The 16,954-nt window shown below is 35.2% G+C and overlaps 1 protein-coding gene across 2 annotated transcripts in view; it reads right to left on the reverse strand.

Annotated features, from left to right (window-relative positions):
• SEC24B (SEC24 homolog B, COPII coat complex component) overlaps positions 1 to 16,954 on the reverse strand; it is a 102,420-nt gene continuing 85,466 nt past the window's right edge. For both annotated transcript variants that reach the window (XM_039238771.1, XM_039238770.1), the window contains 10 exons: positions 14,933 to 15,056; positions 14,341 to 14,499; positions 13,087 to 13,260; positions 11,702 to 11,812; positions 9,864 to 10,039; positions 8,869 to 9,006; positions 5,586 to 5,690; positions 4,699 to 4,791; positions 1,150 to 1,253; positions 1 to 903 (listed from right to left, as the gene is read on the reverse strand). In XM_039238771.1, coding sequence (XP_039094702.1) covers positions 789 to 903; positions 1,150 to 1,253; positions 4,699 to 4,791; positions 5,586 to 5,690; positions 8,869 to 9,006; positions 9,864 to 10,039; positions 11,702 to 11,812; positions 13,087 to 13,260; positions 14,341 to 14,499; positions 14,933 to 15,056 — 1,299 coding nt within the window. In that variant the 3' untranslated portion in view covers positions 1 to 788. The remainder of the gene's footprint in view (positions 904 to 1,149; positions 1,254 to 4,698; positions 4,792 to 5,585; positions 5,691 to 8,868; positions 9,007 to 9,863; positions 10,040 to 11,701; positions 11,813 to 13,086; positions 13,261 to 14,340; positions 14,500 to 14,932; positions 15,057 to 16,954) is intronic.

Genomic DNA, 16,954 nt, shown 5'->3' on the forward strand with positions numbered 1-16,954 from the left:
TATTGTCAAGCAAAATATTTTTAATTAGTAGGCTGATCATAAATAAATCCACATAAAAGATTTAACAGAATTACAAAGAGTTTTGTATTTCTTTTGTGGACTCAATTCATAATACGCATTAGTCAACCTCATTCTCTAACTGTGACAAAAGAGTTGTCATCCAACAATGCAGCACAGTTTAAGCAATTCATATTTTGTAGTTACATTTTTACATGTTCTTTACAAATGTAACATTTATGTACATTATATATATATTTTTTCTATAGTTCATGTACTGAAATGCTATTGTTTTTACAGGGAAAATATTGAATTCATTTAATGAATACAAATCATTCCTTGTTAAAAAGTAATTCATATAAACAAGTAACACGGTACCACTGCCTTTTGGCATCTCTTGTTTGAGTTTCAAGTCCAGAAATGTTATATTAATTATAGCAGAAAGGGATTTCTCTAATTTGACATTATGACATACCATTCCACATAGCTACATAAATTTGCCGGCTTGCAATGAACAGAGCACTGTACTGCTGCACTACTGAAAATGTGTAGAAACCAATTCAAAATATACTTGGTGAAACAGCATCGTCATTACCACGAATTCAGGCTGAAGGAAATCCATCAAGTTCTTTCTCTCCCTTTACCTCCTGCCAAAGCCTCCGGGTGCTATGCTGTGCACGGTGTCCCGTAACAACAAATGCCTTTGTTTCAAATAGCCTGTGTGCTTCTCTGATGGAGTACGCTGTACCTAGGCTACGGATCTTTTTCTTCTTACTCAATTGTATTCCACTTCACTTACAAATCTGCTGCTGAATGTGAAGCAAAAATTCATAGTAAGAGAATGCAGCTTCTGTTCGGTCTTCGATCAAATGTTGAAAAAATTCTGTTTTGGCAGGACTCTCATCTCTGAAAAACAAAAAGAGGTATTTATCTAAAAATGCATATTATTAAACAGAATAATTATACATTTAAAAAATTTCTAATATATGGGGAGTTTAGGAAAATGGAACATAGGGGATATTTATCAATTAACAGCATTCTCCTACTAGAATACGTTCTCATAGTAGTCTTTAAAGTTTGCTTTGCAGACAAGCAATTTCACAGATTGCACAGGATATGACAATTTCATAATTAAGTTACAGAAGTACTTACTTTACCACGTGAAGAATTGGGCTTAATGGTCTGTTGTCTCTAAGCCAAGTGATAAAGGATCTCGCTCTTTCTGATGAAAGTGTATCTAGCTCTGGTAGATGTGTCTGGTAAAAGTAATATAGTTAGGAAATTATTTCCCTTTCTCACAGACCTTAGCAATATTAGAACTAAATCATGATTCATTCCCACTACCAGCAACCAACTACCAGCACTCTATCCTCGGCCATAATGCAGCAACCAAATGAGGGAAAGTTAAATTGTTCACAAACCTGTTTATATTCTTTTGGATAAGCTAATAAAACATGTTTGATGTAAGTATATATCAGTGGTATTTTACCTGCACATTATATTTTTTCTAAGTTTATAAAACATAAACAATAGTTAATATGTCACTGGTATTGTGTTGCACTTTTATGGCTCTAAAGGAAACATGCATTTGAATTTCCAAATATGCTCAACAGTTATATGTTGCATCCTCTTCTAATAACAGTCATTCTCAGAGAACTGCTTCCTTTAGTCCTTAAAATTTAAGGGCAAGGGACATCAAGATGACCAACAAGACACAAGGAAATAGTTAATCAAATGCAAATTAAAACTACAATGAGAACACCTGTCAGAATGGCTAAAATAAACAACACAAGAAACAACAGGTGTTGGCAAGGATGCCAACCCTCCTGCACTGTTGGTGGGAATGCAAGCTGGTGCAGCCTCTGTGGAAAACCGTGTGGAGCTTCCTCATAAAGTTAAAAACAGAACTACCCTATGGTACAGTAATCACTCTACTGGGTATTTACTCAAAGAATACAAAAACACTGATTTAAAGGGATACAAGCATTCCTATGGTTATAGCCACATTATTTACAAAAGCAAAGATACGGAAGCAGCCCAAGTGTCCATTCATTGAATGGATGAAGAAAAAGTGGTGTGTGTGTGTGTGTATAATTTAGAGATAAAAAAGAATCAAATCTTGCCATTTGCAACAACATGGATGCAGCTAGAGAATATAAACTAAGTGAAATAAGCCAGTCAGAAAAAGACAAATACTATATGATTTCACTCATATGTAGAATTTAAGAAACAAAACAAATGAGCAAAGGGGGAAAAAAAAAGAGAGAGAGACTAAGAAACAGACTCTTGACTATAGAGAACAAACTGATGATTACCAGAAAGGAGGGTGGCGGTGGGGTTGGGTTAAATAGGTGATGGGGATTAAAGTGTGCACTTGTCATGATGAGCACCGAGTGATGTATGCAAGTGTTGAGTCACTAAATTGTACACTTGAAACTAATATAACATTATATGTTAACTAACTGGAATTAAAACTTAAAAGAAAATTTAAGGGCAAGGAGTTTTAAAGAACAATGTGGATGTATCTTTAAAAACTATGTGCAAGATTATTTTTAAAAGACCTAAAAAGTCTATTCTTATGTTTTTATAGTATATTTTATAAACTTAATAAATATATGTTATATACTTATATGATGAAGTTTTTTCCAAAGCCAAATTAATATTAAGCTAAATAACTCAAAGTATAGAGTATATAAAAAATTGAAATAGAAAACTATTTGCTGTTGTATTTTTTAACTATTATTGAGGCTGAACATTGTTTCACATGGCTACTAATATTATTTTCCCCCTATAAATTGCCTATTCAAATCCTTTGTCTATTTTTCATTTTTGTTTTTTTTTCTGAGGGGACTGGGGTGTCTTTTTCTTAAAGATTTGTAAGAAAACTTTCAATATTAGAAAAATTAGCCCTTTTTCGGTCCTGAGCTAGAGATAATCTTTTGTTGTCTTTTGGCTTTATTTATTTTACCACATAGAAATGTTTCTTTATGCTCTAAGATTTATTAATCTTTTCCATCATGGACTTACAAAGGCCTTACCCATTTTAATATAATAAAGATTATTTTTCTAGTATCTTTTTCTTTAAGTGCAATCTTTACCACATCCTGTTTTTCACAAATCACACTCATTTCTATTTTGTTCCCCTGACATATTTATTGTGCCACTATCACACTGCTTAAATAACTACAACTTTAAAAGAAAGTTTACTATTTTATTTAGAACTTATTTTTCAGGAACGCCTGAATGGCTCAGTAGGTTAAGCATCTGACTCTTGATTTCGGCTTAGGTTATGATCTTGTGCTTCGTCGAGTTCAAGCCCCACGCTGGGCTCAGTGCTGACAGTGCAGAGCCTGCTTGGGATTCTCTCTCTCCTCCCCTCTCTGCTCTTCCCTTGCCTGTTCTCTCTCTAAATGAATAAATAAACTTAAAAAAAAAACAACCACCTTATTTTTCATATGCTTTTCCCCTTTGCTGATATTATTCCTTCTTTTAAAACATTTCCTTATTACCTTCATTTGTTGAGTTTTAGAAATGAACTCTGGAATGAATGTGTCAAATTAAAAAAAATAAATCCAAAAACAGCAGAATGTGATAAATATTACATTGACTTTAAAGCAGGCTTTTTCAGGGGCAACTGGGTGGCTCAGTTGGTTAGGAATCTGACTTGAGCTCAGGTCATGATATCACGGTTCGTGGGTTCGAGCCCCGTATTGGGCTGTGTGCTGACAGCTCAGAGCCTGGAACCTGCTACACATTCTGTGTCTCCCTCACTCTCTGCCCCTCCCCTGCTCACACTCTTTCTCTCAAAAAATAAAATACACAAAAAAATTAAAAAAAAAAAAAAGGACTATCACCTATTGTTAAAAAAAATAAAGTAGGCCTTTTCATTAATTAAATAGAGAACTGTTTTCAGAATCGTATTTCTTTGGTATGAGTTAACATATGTCCAGAAAAGGCCCACTGAAAAAAAATTATGTTTATTATCAGCAAAATAATTTAAATAGAAGTTTAACATTGTTGGAAAACAGTTTGGCAGTTTCTCAAAAAATTAAACACGGAGTTTATCCTATGACCCAGCAATTCTATTCCTAGGGATACACCAAACAAAACTGAAAACATATATTGACACAAATACATGTACATAAATTGTTCATAGTAGCACTACTCACAATAGCTTCAAAAGGAAAACAACCAAATGTCTATGAATGAATGGCTGGATTTAAAAATGTAGCATAACTATACAATTATTATTCAGTCATAAAAAGGAATGAAGTACTTATACATACATGCTACAATAGGGATGAACTCTGAAAATATGAGAAATGAAAAGAAACCAAATATAGAAGGCCACATCTTATGTGATTCTGTTTACATGAAATTTCCAGAACAGGCAAATCCGTAGAGATAGAAGGTATATTAGCGGCTGCTAGGGGAAAGCAGGAGGGGAGAATTTGGCAGGCGAGAATTCTACCACTGAACCACCAATGCTCCAGCTAGAATTTGGAATATAGGTTTCTTTTTGGGGTGATGGAAATGCTCTGAAATTAAGGTATCAGTTGACTGTTGTACACACTGTGAATATACTAAAAGCTAATGAGTGGTACACTTTATGATAATTAAAATGGTGAATCGTATGTGAATTTATCTCACTAAACATTTTAAACAAGCATACAAAAACTTAAAAGTATAGAGCCCACTGACCATTTTTTGTGGTATTGATGCAAAATTAGGATACCCAAGCACATCCTCTATGAAATTATTGTCACAGCTTTTTCCAATCCAAATGTAAAAAACCTAAAACCAAAAAAACCAACAAAATATTAAAGTTTCCTACTCAGAAACCCATTATAGCTAATTTACTCAAAATCGTTAAGCGTAAAAGAGGTAAAGTATACTATCTTAAAGTAGGAACAAACATAAAAGTAAAAGGAAACCCATAATTGGTACAGTTGGGATCTATATCCAAGAATCTAGAGTGGTTCATGTTTTCTTTGCTTAAATTTCAAGACTTTCCATAAAATATCATTTTATTTTACCACCTTCCTTACTTTTTTCCCAGTAGGAAGGTAGTGCTTTAGCACTGATAACTGACTCACTGTCTTTCCTATCCACTCTTACTACCTGTGTATTTTAACTAAGGGCTCTTGCTCACCCCTCCTTTCCTGCTCATATGGTATCATTTATGAAGCCATCTTGATCATTTTGACACCCTTCCCCACCAACCGGCCCAGTGACTTCTCCTTAACTCCTAATCACTAGTGGCTTAGACAATGGGTAGAAGTTCAAATTGATAGGTTCCTGAGGTCCCTTTGAATTTTATGATTCTAGATGCTAGACAGAATTTATCTCTTTACTTCTCTTTATCAAGTATACATAACCCCTGACAATAAATAAGCCATAATAAAACGATATCTGACTAGAAAAGTCTAACATAAATTGACCACTTGCGCCAAGTGCCAATTTACTGCTTCCTAGTTCCTAACCCCACCTTTCACTGCCTGACCTCTGATAACAGAGCTGGCCTCTGTAAGTGTTTCTGCTTTCGCCAGCCAGAACAGTGTTAACCATCATCAGTAGAGGATGCTTACAGAGCCACAGTCCATAAGGAAAGCACCTTCTCTTGTCAGTTTTTCTGCAGACAATTTTTGAAGAGGTGGCTGAGGTACAACCCTGTCATTAACATGTATTGCACCCTGAGGGGGAAAAAAAAAGAGATGGAATATGAGCGAGCTTATATAACTATCATCACAATCTGGAAAGTAAAGGTTACTAGCTCTTTATGAAATACTGAAAAATGACACTTGAGAATTTTGTAAGATGCGAGAAATTATTGGTAACACATTACCACCTTGGCTGTAGAATCAAGACACTCAGATATATTCAAATTACAAAGATAAAAAACATGAATATGTAAAATGATCTGTCCATTTCCTTCCCTTCTGAGATCTGGATATGTTAACAGTGTGACTATTAAATCTGCTGCAAAGCAAGCTACTTTTTTTACATTTTTCTAGTAATACAGAAGATTACAAAGAGTAGGGTTTTAACACAAGAAAGAAAAGATACCACAAATTTGCATATTAAAAATAACTGTTGGATACCAGATTTGGTTCATGATATAATCAAAATTGCACTTGTATTAGGAGGAACCATACCTTAACATAATAGAGGCTATATATGAAAACCTCAAGCTAACTTGAGCTGAATAATTAATGGTGAAAAACTGAAAGCTCTCCCCCCTCCCCAAGATCAGGAACAAGACAAGGATGTCTACTCTCACCACTTTCATTCAACACAGTACTAGAAGTCTCAGCCACGGCAATCAAAAAACAGTAACAAAAACGAAAGGCATCCAAATTGGTAAGAAAGAAGTCAAACTTTCATTACACAGATGACACGATGCTATATACAGAAAACCCTAAAGAATCCACCAAAAAACTACTAGAAATGATAAGTGAATTCAGAAAGGTCACACACAAAAATCAATATACAGAAATACGTTGCAGTTCTATATACTAATAATGAAGTAGCAGAAAGGGAAATTAAGAAAACAATTCCATTTACAATTGTACCTAAAATAATAAAATACCTAGGAACAAACTTAACCAAGGAGGTGAAAGACTTGTACTCTAAAAACAATAAAACACTGATAAAAGAAATTGAAGATGACACAAATGGTAAGATATTCCATGCTCATGGATTTAGAGAACCAATATTGTTAAAATGTCTATATGACCCAAAACAATCTACAGATTTAATGCAATCCCTATCAAAATAGCAAAGGTTATTTTCTTTTTTTTTTTTTTAATGTTTATTTCTGAGAGAGAGAGAAACTGTGAGCAGGGGAGGGTCAGAGAGAGAGGGATACACAGAATCTGAGGCAGGCTCCAGGCTCTGAGCTGGCTGTTAGCACAGACCCAGACACGTGGCTCGAACCCACGAAACGCAGGATCATGACCTGAGCCAAAGTCGGACGCTTAACCGACTGAGCCACCCATGTGCCCCAGCCAAGGTATTTTCCACAAAACTAAAACAAATATTCCTAAAATGTATATAGAGCCACAAAAGACCACAAATAGCCAAAGCAATCTTGAAAAAAAACAAAAACAAAAACAAAACTGGAGGTATCACAATCCCAGATTTCAAGTTACACTATAAAACTATAGTAATCAAAACAGTATGGCACTGGCACAAAAGCAGACACAAAGATCAATGGAACAGAATAGAGAGCCTAGAAATAAACCCATGATTACTTGGTCAGTTAACCTTCAACAAAGGAGACAAGAATATGCAATGGGAAAAGACAGTGTCTTTAACAAATGGTGTTGAGAAAACTAGACAGCCACATGAAAAAGAATGAAACAGGACTATGTTTTTCATCATACACAAAAATAAACTCAGAATGGATTAAGGACCTAAATCTGAGATCTGAAACCATAAAAATCTTAGAAGAGAGCACAGACAGTAATTTCTTGGACATTAGCCACAGCAACATTTTTTTAGATAGGTTTCCTAAGGCAAAGGAAATGAAAGCAAAAATAGGATGTTGGGACCTGTTGGGACCACATCAAAATAAAAAGCTTCTGCACAGCAAAGGAAACAATCAACAAAACAAAAAAACAACCTACTGAATGGGAGAAGATATTTACAAATGACATATCCAATAGGAGTTAGTATCCAAAATACATGAAGAACTTAAACAGCTCAACAGCAAAACTCAAAAAATCCAATTAAAAAATGGGCAAAAGACATGAAAAGACAGTTCTCCAAAGACACCCAATATGGCCAACGGACACATGAAAAGATGTTCAACATCACTCACCATCAGGGAAATGCAAATCAAAACCACAATGAAATATCAACTCACACCTGTCAGATGACTAAAATCAACAACTCAAGAATAACAAGTGTTGGTGAGGATGTGGTTAAAAAGGAAGTCTTGTAGTATACTGTTGGTGGGAATGCAAACTAGTGCAGCCATCGTGGAAAACAGTCTGGAGGTTCCTCAAAAAGGTAAAAATAGAATTACCTATGATTCAGTAATTCCACTACTGGGTATTTCCCCAAAGAATACAAAAGCACTAATTCAAAAGGATACAAGCATCCTATGTTTATAGCAGCCTTATTTAAAATAGCCAAAGTATGGAAGCAACTCAAGTATCCACCAACAGATGAATGGATAAAGAAATGGTATATATAAGTAATGGAATATTACTCAGCCATAAAAAAAGAATGAAATCTTGCCACTGCAGTAACATGGGTAGATCTAGATGGTATAATGCTAAATGAAATGTCAGTCAGAGAAAGACAAATATCCCATGATTTCACTCATATGTAGAATTTAAGAAAACATAAAGAAAAATAGAAACAAATTAAAAAAATAGACTCTTCCATGGAGAACAAACTGGTGGTTACCAAGGGGAGGTGGTGGGAGAAGGGGGAAATAGGTGAAGGGTTTAAGAGTACATTTATCATGATAAGCACTGAGTAATGTATAGAATTGTTGATATATGGTACATCCGAAACTTATATATAACACTATACTATACATTATACTGGAATTAAAAACAAAAACAAAAATTACATTCTGATCACATCAGGAACAGTCAATATCTACAGAATGTAAATGAAAATGTCCACTCTACAACCTAGCTTTGTAATAAGTATTATAACCAAACCCACAAGGTGAATTACTTCCCATATTTTTGAAAACTCCATAACCATAGACAGTATCAACCAAATCTACAGCTAGTGTCCTTATTTACTATATTACTACTATAAGGAAAGAGCTGATGTAAAAAATTGTTAGCACCTTACATTAGCAACCTAGCTGTAGAATCAAGACGCTCAAACATATTTAAAAGTTCTTACCTCATCTGTCAATCTGTCTATCCTGTATAAGTTAGGATGAATCATTTTCATTAGATGAACAAGTGGCTGACACTTTATCTGACACATAGCATATACACGGTCATCCAGGCGTGTGCTTGTACCAGTTCTAAATGCTTTCTACAAAAAAAAATATGCATTTTTCAAATAAAACAAAATATAGACAAATATTAAAACAAATATATATATATACACTATGACAGTCATGGAAAATGCATGGCCTTCAAAACAGCCCTGGATTAAATTCTCAGCTCTGACATATACGGTAGATGTATGAAAAAGTTACTTAGCTTCTCAAAGCTATACTATTATCATAAGAAAAACAGAAAAAAATGCTTACCTCCCTAGGGTGTGGTAAGGATTAAATAAGATGATACATACATAACAGCGATTATACTGCCTGAGAATTGGAAAGATGTTATAGATGGACAGTAAATCCTTTCCTTAGAGTCTCTTTCCAGAAGCACATACATACTAAGAGTGTACTATAAGCACACCATTATTTAAGTTGGTCCCACATATTGTTTTTTTAATGTTTATCTTTTGAGAGAGAAAGAGAAAGAGAGAAAAAAAGGGGGGGGGGGAGAGCGCACGTGCACGAGCAGGGGAAGGGCAGAGAGAGAAGGAGACACAGAATCTGAAGCAGGCTCCAGGCTCCAAGCTGACTGCACAGAGCCCAACACGGGGCTCAAACTCACAAACTGCGAGATCATGACCTGAGCCCACGTTGATGTTCAACTGACTGAGCCACCCAGGTGCCCCTTGTAGCTCCCACATATTAAAGAGTGAGAGCATATGGTTTTAAAAATGTTTTTCATATACTTTCATTTTCCACTGATCTTCTGTTTTTCAAAACTTTTCCAGTGCTAAGCTGCCATAGTGTCTAGTTAAATATGAAAACCCCCAGAAAACCTGGATTTCATTTCTTCATCTATGGATTGAGAATTTTAGAAGACTTTATGTAGACAGAGAGCTACCTGTTTAAGAAGGGCCAAAACATAGAGAGGAAAGAGCCTGAGGGAGCTGGGGGCTATCAGGGCAGAGTGCTGTAAATTTGAGACCGTTGATCCGTAGGCAGACAAGGAATCCACAACAGCATTCACTAAGGCATCTCTTGCATCTGATAGGCTTGAGGAGATGGATCTATCAACAGCTATAAAGCAATCAAAATGAAAATGTACTGGCCATTAGATTCCAATGAATGCAATAAGAGATAAAATTTACATGAATTACTTAAGAAAGCAATAAAAACTTCTGTTTTTAGGATAGAAAGATACATTTCACCTGTCCCTTCATTTCCAAGTGTCTATTCATGACACAATTTTTGTGAAGTAAATCTGAACAATTCTGTCAATCAGAACAAATCTATATTGTTTTGGACATTTTTGTTTTAGTCTCTATACATCTAAAAACGCTTAACTTCTATTGATATTAGAGAATGTGTACCACCCATTTACATCTGAGAAAGAAAGCTCTAAGGATGTTTTTATTTCTCCAGTAGAAGTCACATGGATAAAATATATATATTTTTTGCATAAACAATTTTAAGTTCTGCAGTCTGAGTTATAGCTTGTGATCCTCTAAAATCTTCTTTATTAAAGCATTTCCAGGTCAAGAGGGCAACTGAACACAGGTTCTCATGCAGACACTGAAGAGCCAGATATCAGTGTGAAAGTTATTTTCTTTCAAGTACATATTTTATTAAACTAGAAATAGCCTACAGATATGCCCATGTATTAAAAATAAAATTATATTGAAAAACTATCAGTTATACTGAATTTGAAATACAGGTAAAATAATAAAATATTGGGATACTTTAGTATATGCTATTATAATTTTTCCCAAAATGGATAATGACTATTTTTCTCTAGGACTACATGAAAAATAAGGTTCATTTCATGTCAAAAAGGAAATTCATTAAAACAAAACCCCCAGTGTTACATGAATTCCCCAAAAGATTTTTTTTAACTTACATATAATAATATTTACTCTTTTGGGTATAATTCTATGGAGATTATATGTCAAAAGCACAGCCATGAAATCACTATCACAATCAAAATACACTAGAGTTCCATTATCCAAAAATAACCACTGGTGCCGGTCCCTTGTACAATTGTACCACTATCCTTAACCCTGATAATCACTGTTCTGCTCTGCAACCCTAGAATTTTCCCTTTTCTAGAATGTCATATGAATATGTATACAGCTATCTCCTTTTGAAGCTAGCTCCTTTCCACTTAGCATAATGCCTCTGAGAGTCATCCATGTCTATTCATAGATCAACGATTCATTCATTTCTTTTTACCATGGAGTTTTATTTCATGGTGTGGATATACCAGTTTGTTCATACACTCATCAGTTGAAGGACATTTGGGTTGTTACCAGTTTTTAGTGATTATGAATTCCCCAGATGACTTTAAAGAATTAATAAGAAATGTAAGAACAGTCCAATTCACACTGTTGTAAATGAAAATGTAAAACATACACACTTAAAAAAATTTTTTTTTAATGCTTTATTTATTTTTGAGAGAGAGAGAGAGACACTGTGTGCAGGGGAAGGTCAGAGAGAGAGGGAAACACAGAATCTGAAACAGGCTCCAGGCTCTGAGCTAGCTGTCAGCACAGAGCCCGACATGGGTCTCGAACCCACGAAGCGTGAGATCATGACCTGAGCTGAAGTCAGATGCTTAACCGACTGAGCCACCCAGGTGCCCCAACATATACACTTTCTAAATATGAATTTCTAGGGTAAAAAAAATGTCCAGGTTTCAGTTTTTAGGAGAGAATAATACATTTCCTTCACATTTTTACTCACCCATGTTTGCCAGAAGGCAGATGGCAGCCTGTACGTCCACTCCTGCATAGACATCTGCTAGTGAACTCACTACCGGTAAACAGAGCGTGTGCACTCTAATTCTCCGCTCACCTACAGGAAATGATGAAATAATGTGAAAACAAATTAGACCCAGTCAGAAATAAAGCAAATAGGTCAAAACAGTATTCAAGTTACTATTTGATTGGATTAAATGACCAACAGGATTCTGAAATGTAGAAACAAAGTTTTACAAGTAATGTGTTTTAAAGAAAATCAAACACTCTCCAAATCTATAGATTATGATATATATTTTGCATATAGTTGAACATTAGGTTCTAGTTTTTATTTTAAAATTTATTATTATATTTTATTTATTTAGCGAGAGAAAGAGAGCACAAGCAGTGAAAAGGGACAGAGGGAGAGATACAGAGAATCTTTTTTAATTTTTTAATTTTTATTTATTTCTAGGAGAGAGAGAGAGAGACAGCGTGAGCAGGGGAGGGTCAGAGAGAGAGGGAGACACAGATTCTGAAACAGTCTCCAGGCTCTGAGCTGGCAGTCAGCACAGAGCCCGACGTGGAGCACGAACCGCGAGATCATGACCTAAGCGAAAGTCGGACGCTTAACCGACTAAGCCACCCAGGTGCCCCGAGATACAGAGAATCTTAGGCAGGCTCCATACTCAGTGCAGAGCCTGACGTGGGGCTTGATCCCATGACCATGGGATCATGACCTGAGCGGAAATCAAGAGTTGGACACTCAACCAACTGAGCCTCTGAGGCACCTCCTGGTTTTTATTTTAATATCAATCATTCTTAATTATATACAATATTGTAAAATGTCAGAAAACTTGACTGTCAAATAACATGGGTCTTACATGATCTACAGAGTTATTTACTTTAGGGGGCAAAAAATAATGCTAAGACGACATAGCTGGATTTAGCATGAGTTTACCAGACACATATGAACTTGAGAATCCATGACTTCCATGAGTCAAAAATATTAAATATTAGATATGAAAGGGGCACTTGGGTCACTCAGTTGGTTGAGTGTCTGACTCTTGATTTAGGCTCAGGTCATGATCCCAGGGTTGTGGGATTGAGCCTTGCACTGGGTTCGGCACCGAGTGTGGAGCCTGCTTGGGATTTTCTCCCCCACTCGTGCGTACTCTCTCTCTCCCTTAGCAAAACAAAACAACAACAACAAAACGATATTAAAGATTCAAAATGAGTTAAAAAAAATAAAACAGAACATATATTTGATTAATAACTAATGCATATTCCATTTATCTCCCACTATACATTCATTCTTTCTCCCCATTTCCACCAGCGTGTAAAAGGAGGGGGAAATTGCTGCTGATTATATTTCATATCTGTTAACATTACCTTTGCTTGATGTATATAATAGAGCTGTCTGAAAGCACACTAAGGAAGTATCTGTTAGATTTTCTTCAATTGAAAGCTGTACTGCAAATCCAGCATCAGGATTGATGTTGGCAAGGGATAACAAATCAGTGGAACGGACAAAGAAATTTCCATGAAAAGTGTGCATTGAAAGACCTAGAGAAGAGAAAACTTGTTATAAAAGATAAAGTAACAAAAGTGTCTTTACCTCAGGCTAAAGCCACTTTTTAAAGTAGAAACTATCTCTGATTTTGAATTAAAAAAAAAAAATTTTTTTTTAAAGTAGCCTCTACACTGGATGCATGGAGTCCAATGCAGAGCTTGAAATTAAGACTCTGAGATCAAGAGTCAGATGCTTAACCGACTGAGCCACTCAGGTATCCCTCTGATTTTGAATCAAAAGGATTATGATTAGGGTGTTAGTAGAGGTTCTAAAATACCAATTAAAACAAACAAACAAACAATGCAGGTTATATAAAAGAGAGTATACATTTAACTTGCACTGATAACTAATCTTTTCTCCCACGTGATTTGAAGTCACAAAAATATCTAATATAAAAAATGAAACTAATGACGATTACTACACAACTCATTTAAGATTTAAAATTGAGGGGGGAGGCGCGCACCTAGGTGGCTCAGTCAGTTAAGCATCTGACTTCTGCTCAGGTCATGATCTCATGGCTCGTGGGTTTGAGCTCTGCGTCAGGCTCTGGGCTGACATTTCAGAGCCTGGAGCCTGCTTTAGACTCTGTCTCTCTCTCTATGTCCCCCGGCCCTGCCCCCACTTGTGTTCTGTCTCTCTTTCAAAAATAAACAAACTTCAAAAAAAATTTTTTTAAAGAATTAAAATTAGGGAGGAGAGTCCCTCCAGCAAACATTCACACAAAACTGAGTAATGCAAACTGAAGACAAACTGAATGATTATGAAGGCAAAGATCATTCATCAGAAAATTTTTACTTATGATCTTCCCTACTTCACTAATTCTCCTTCTAAAATCACCTCCAATATGGCTTTTTTCTTAGGTTCTTCCTAATAAAGCAAACATACTTCTGCTCATTTATTCAAGTTACTTAAGAAACTGGGCAAGATTATTCAATAACTATAAATATTTATTTAAAATAGCTCATAGCTGACTGGTTCAAGTAGAGTCCTGAATGATGAAGAATCATTACAGGTAGTCAAAGTAATTTTCACAAAAGTATATAATATGAAGCATAATTTTTATAATTTCATACCTTTAGTACACCTTATTCTCATAACAGCTTCAAACCCAATTTTTCTTGTGAGATACCGTTTCAGGTCTTTCTGTAACTTTTCTGCTTGTGAAGGGTTGTGAGTATAATGGAAAGATGGATAATAATAGATACACCCTGCAGAATACTTGGACATGCAAGCTTTAGAGAGAAATATAAAAAAATATTAGCTACAGAAACAATAATATCCTATAATAATATCTAGGAATATCTTACTTGTCTAACAATAGTACAGATTCTTATATCATGAAAAAAATCTAAGTCATAATGAGGAAGCCTAAGATGTCAAAATAAGAATAATATATAAATCTGTGAAAACACAAATATTTGTAAAGTATCTGATAAGGTTTATTGTTGAGCAGAATGGTAAAGGAATTAGACTTTAAAAACAAATAGTAATAGCATTTTAGATTTGTATGGTGCTTTCCAGTTTACGGTAATTTTCATAGATATCATCTATCTAATTCACATGCTTTTTACCTAACCCAAATATTGAGAACTCTTACTCAGGAGTTTAGATTTGATTATATGCTAAAAATGTTTATGTAAACAGATGAACACGGTATCTCCTTACCTAGAGACGCGAGGTCAGAATACTGTGAACTTAAAAGGAACAGATCCACTGCAGTCTGCTGTCCTGAGCAATCTAAAGCCAGTTTCTTATAAAAATCAGTTGCAGGGCCAAGATGCTGCACAACCTAAGTCAACAGGTCATAAAGTAAGAGCTAGAAACCTTGCACAATGCACACATTTCTACATCTCTCTTATTAATGAAGACAATACTTTATCCTCCTACCAAACTAAGTAAGTTTTTAAAACTCCTAGGTAGTTGGCATAGATCCTTGTTAACATTTATAAAGTACTAATAGAGGACTGTTTGAGATGTTTTAAATAAATTAAAGTTACCTACATTTTACAGATGAGGAAACTGAGACAAAAAATGATTAAGTAACAACCAATTATGTAGTTAGTGAGTGGTGGAAGTTGGAATATAAAACTGAGAAGTCTGGCTCTGGCTGCAGAGTGAGTGCTGTTAATCATCACTGTATCCTGTTACATGACAATGTGACAGAATCAAAGACTGAGGAAGGTTTTTCCTATTGGCATGAGGACACTGGAGCTGAGAAGGTGGCACTGGTGAAGAGTTGAAAATGCAAGAGTCAGGGGTGCCTGAGTGGCTCAGTCGGCTAAGGGTCTGACTTTGGCTCAGGTCATGATCTCACGGTTCGTGGGTTCAAGCCCCGCATCAGGCTCTGTGCTGACAGCTCAGAGCCTGGAACCTGTTTCGGATTCTGTCTCCCTCTCTCTCTGCCCTCCCCCACTCATGCTCTGTCTCAAAAATAAAGAAACTATAAAAAAAAAAAATAAAAAAAATGCAAGAGTCAGACTCCAATTCTTAATTCCTATGCTACATTACATAACAAAATATTTCAATCCTCTTAATTATAATGTATGATTACTATATTAGAGTTTACTCAGATATGAAGAAATATGTAAATCAGAACAGCTATTTTTAAGCTTCTGAGTCTCAGGAAATAAAGACTATTTCCGAAAGTTAAATGAGATAAATAAAACAAAACTGTATCAGAGACTTCAGTAACATACAACACCTTCCTCTGTTCAAAACCCCTCAGTATTCTATAATGGATTACAATGGATCAATGAACTGAATGCTAGCTGTAGTTGATGAGTTTAAAAAATATATTTGCCCTACTTTATTTTAAAATTAGATTTTTTCTTAAAAAACAACTTAAAACTGTACTTTCTGGGGGTCCCTAGGTGGCTCAGTTAGTTTAGCGTCCTACTCTCGACCTCAGGGTTGTGAGTTCAAGCCCTGCTTTGGTCTCCACACTGGGCATGAAGCCTACTTAAAAACAAACACAAAAATAAAAAAACCTTCCTAATAATGCACTTTCTATAAAAAGTAAAATATGGCATTATTTTTCTCTAGCAAATTGATGAAAAACAAAAAAACAGTAATAATAATGGCTAGAAGATTTAAGAGTCCTTAAGGATACAGTTGATAAAAAAAAAACAAAACAAAACCCAAGCAAGTAAAACATATTAATAACTTTTTTTAAAAATTTTTTTATGTTTTATTCATTTCTGAGAGAGACAGCATGAACAGAGGAGGGTCAGAGAAAGAGGGAGACACAGAATCTGAAACAGACTCCAGGCTCTGAGCTAGCTGTCGGCACAGAGCCCGACGCAGGGCTTGAACCCAAGAACTGTGAGATCATGACCTGAGCTGAAGTCGGATGCTTAACCGACTGAGCCACCCAGGTGCCTAAAACATATTAATAACTTAAGTTTGAGCCAATAATTTCACTTCTAGGAATTTTTCCCAAGGAAAAACTAAATATATGGTTAAATATTTACAGCATTATTAAAACTGTTTAGTTCATACTCAACAAGTTGTAATATTATTCCTTTGAGGTGAGATAAAACTTATACACACTACAAAAATGATTTTCCTAGCTTATTTATTATTTGAAATAAGGGATTAAAATATTTTGACCAAATCTTCATGTAAAACTCAAGTAATATTCAGTCTCATAGTCTTTTTTTTTTAAATAGTGAAAATACTGGAGACAAC

This window comes from Hyaena hyaena, unplaced genomic scaffold, assembly GCF_003009895.1.
Source record: "Hyaena hyaena isolate Hyena2069 unplaced genomic scaffold, ASM300989v1 scaffold_146, whole genome shotgun sequence".
Classification (NCBI taxonomy): domain Eukaryota; kingdom Metazoa; phylum Chordata; class Mammalia; order Carnivora; family Hyaenidae; genus Hyaena; species Hyaena hyaena.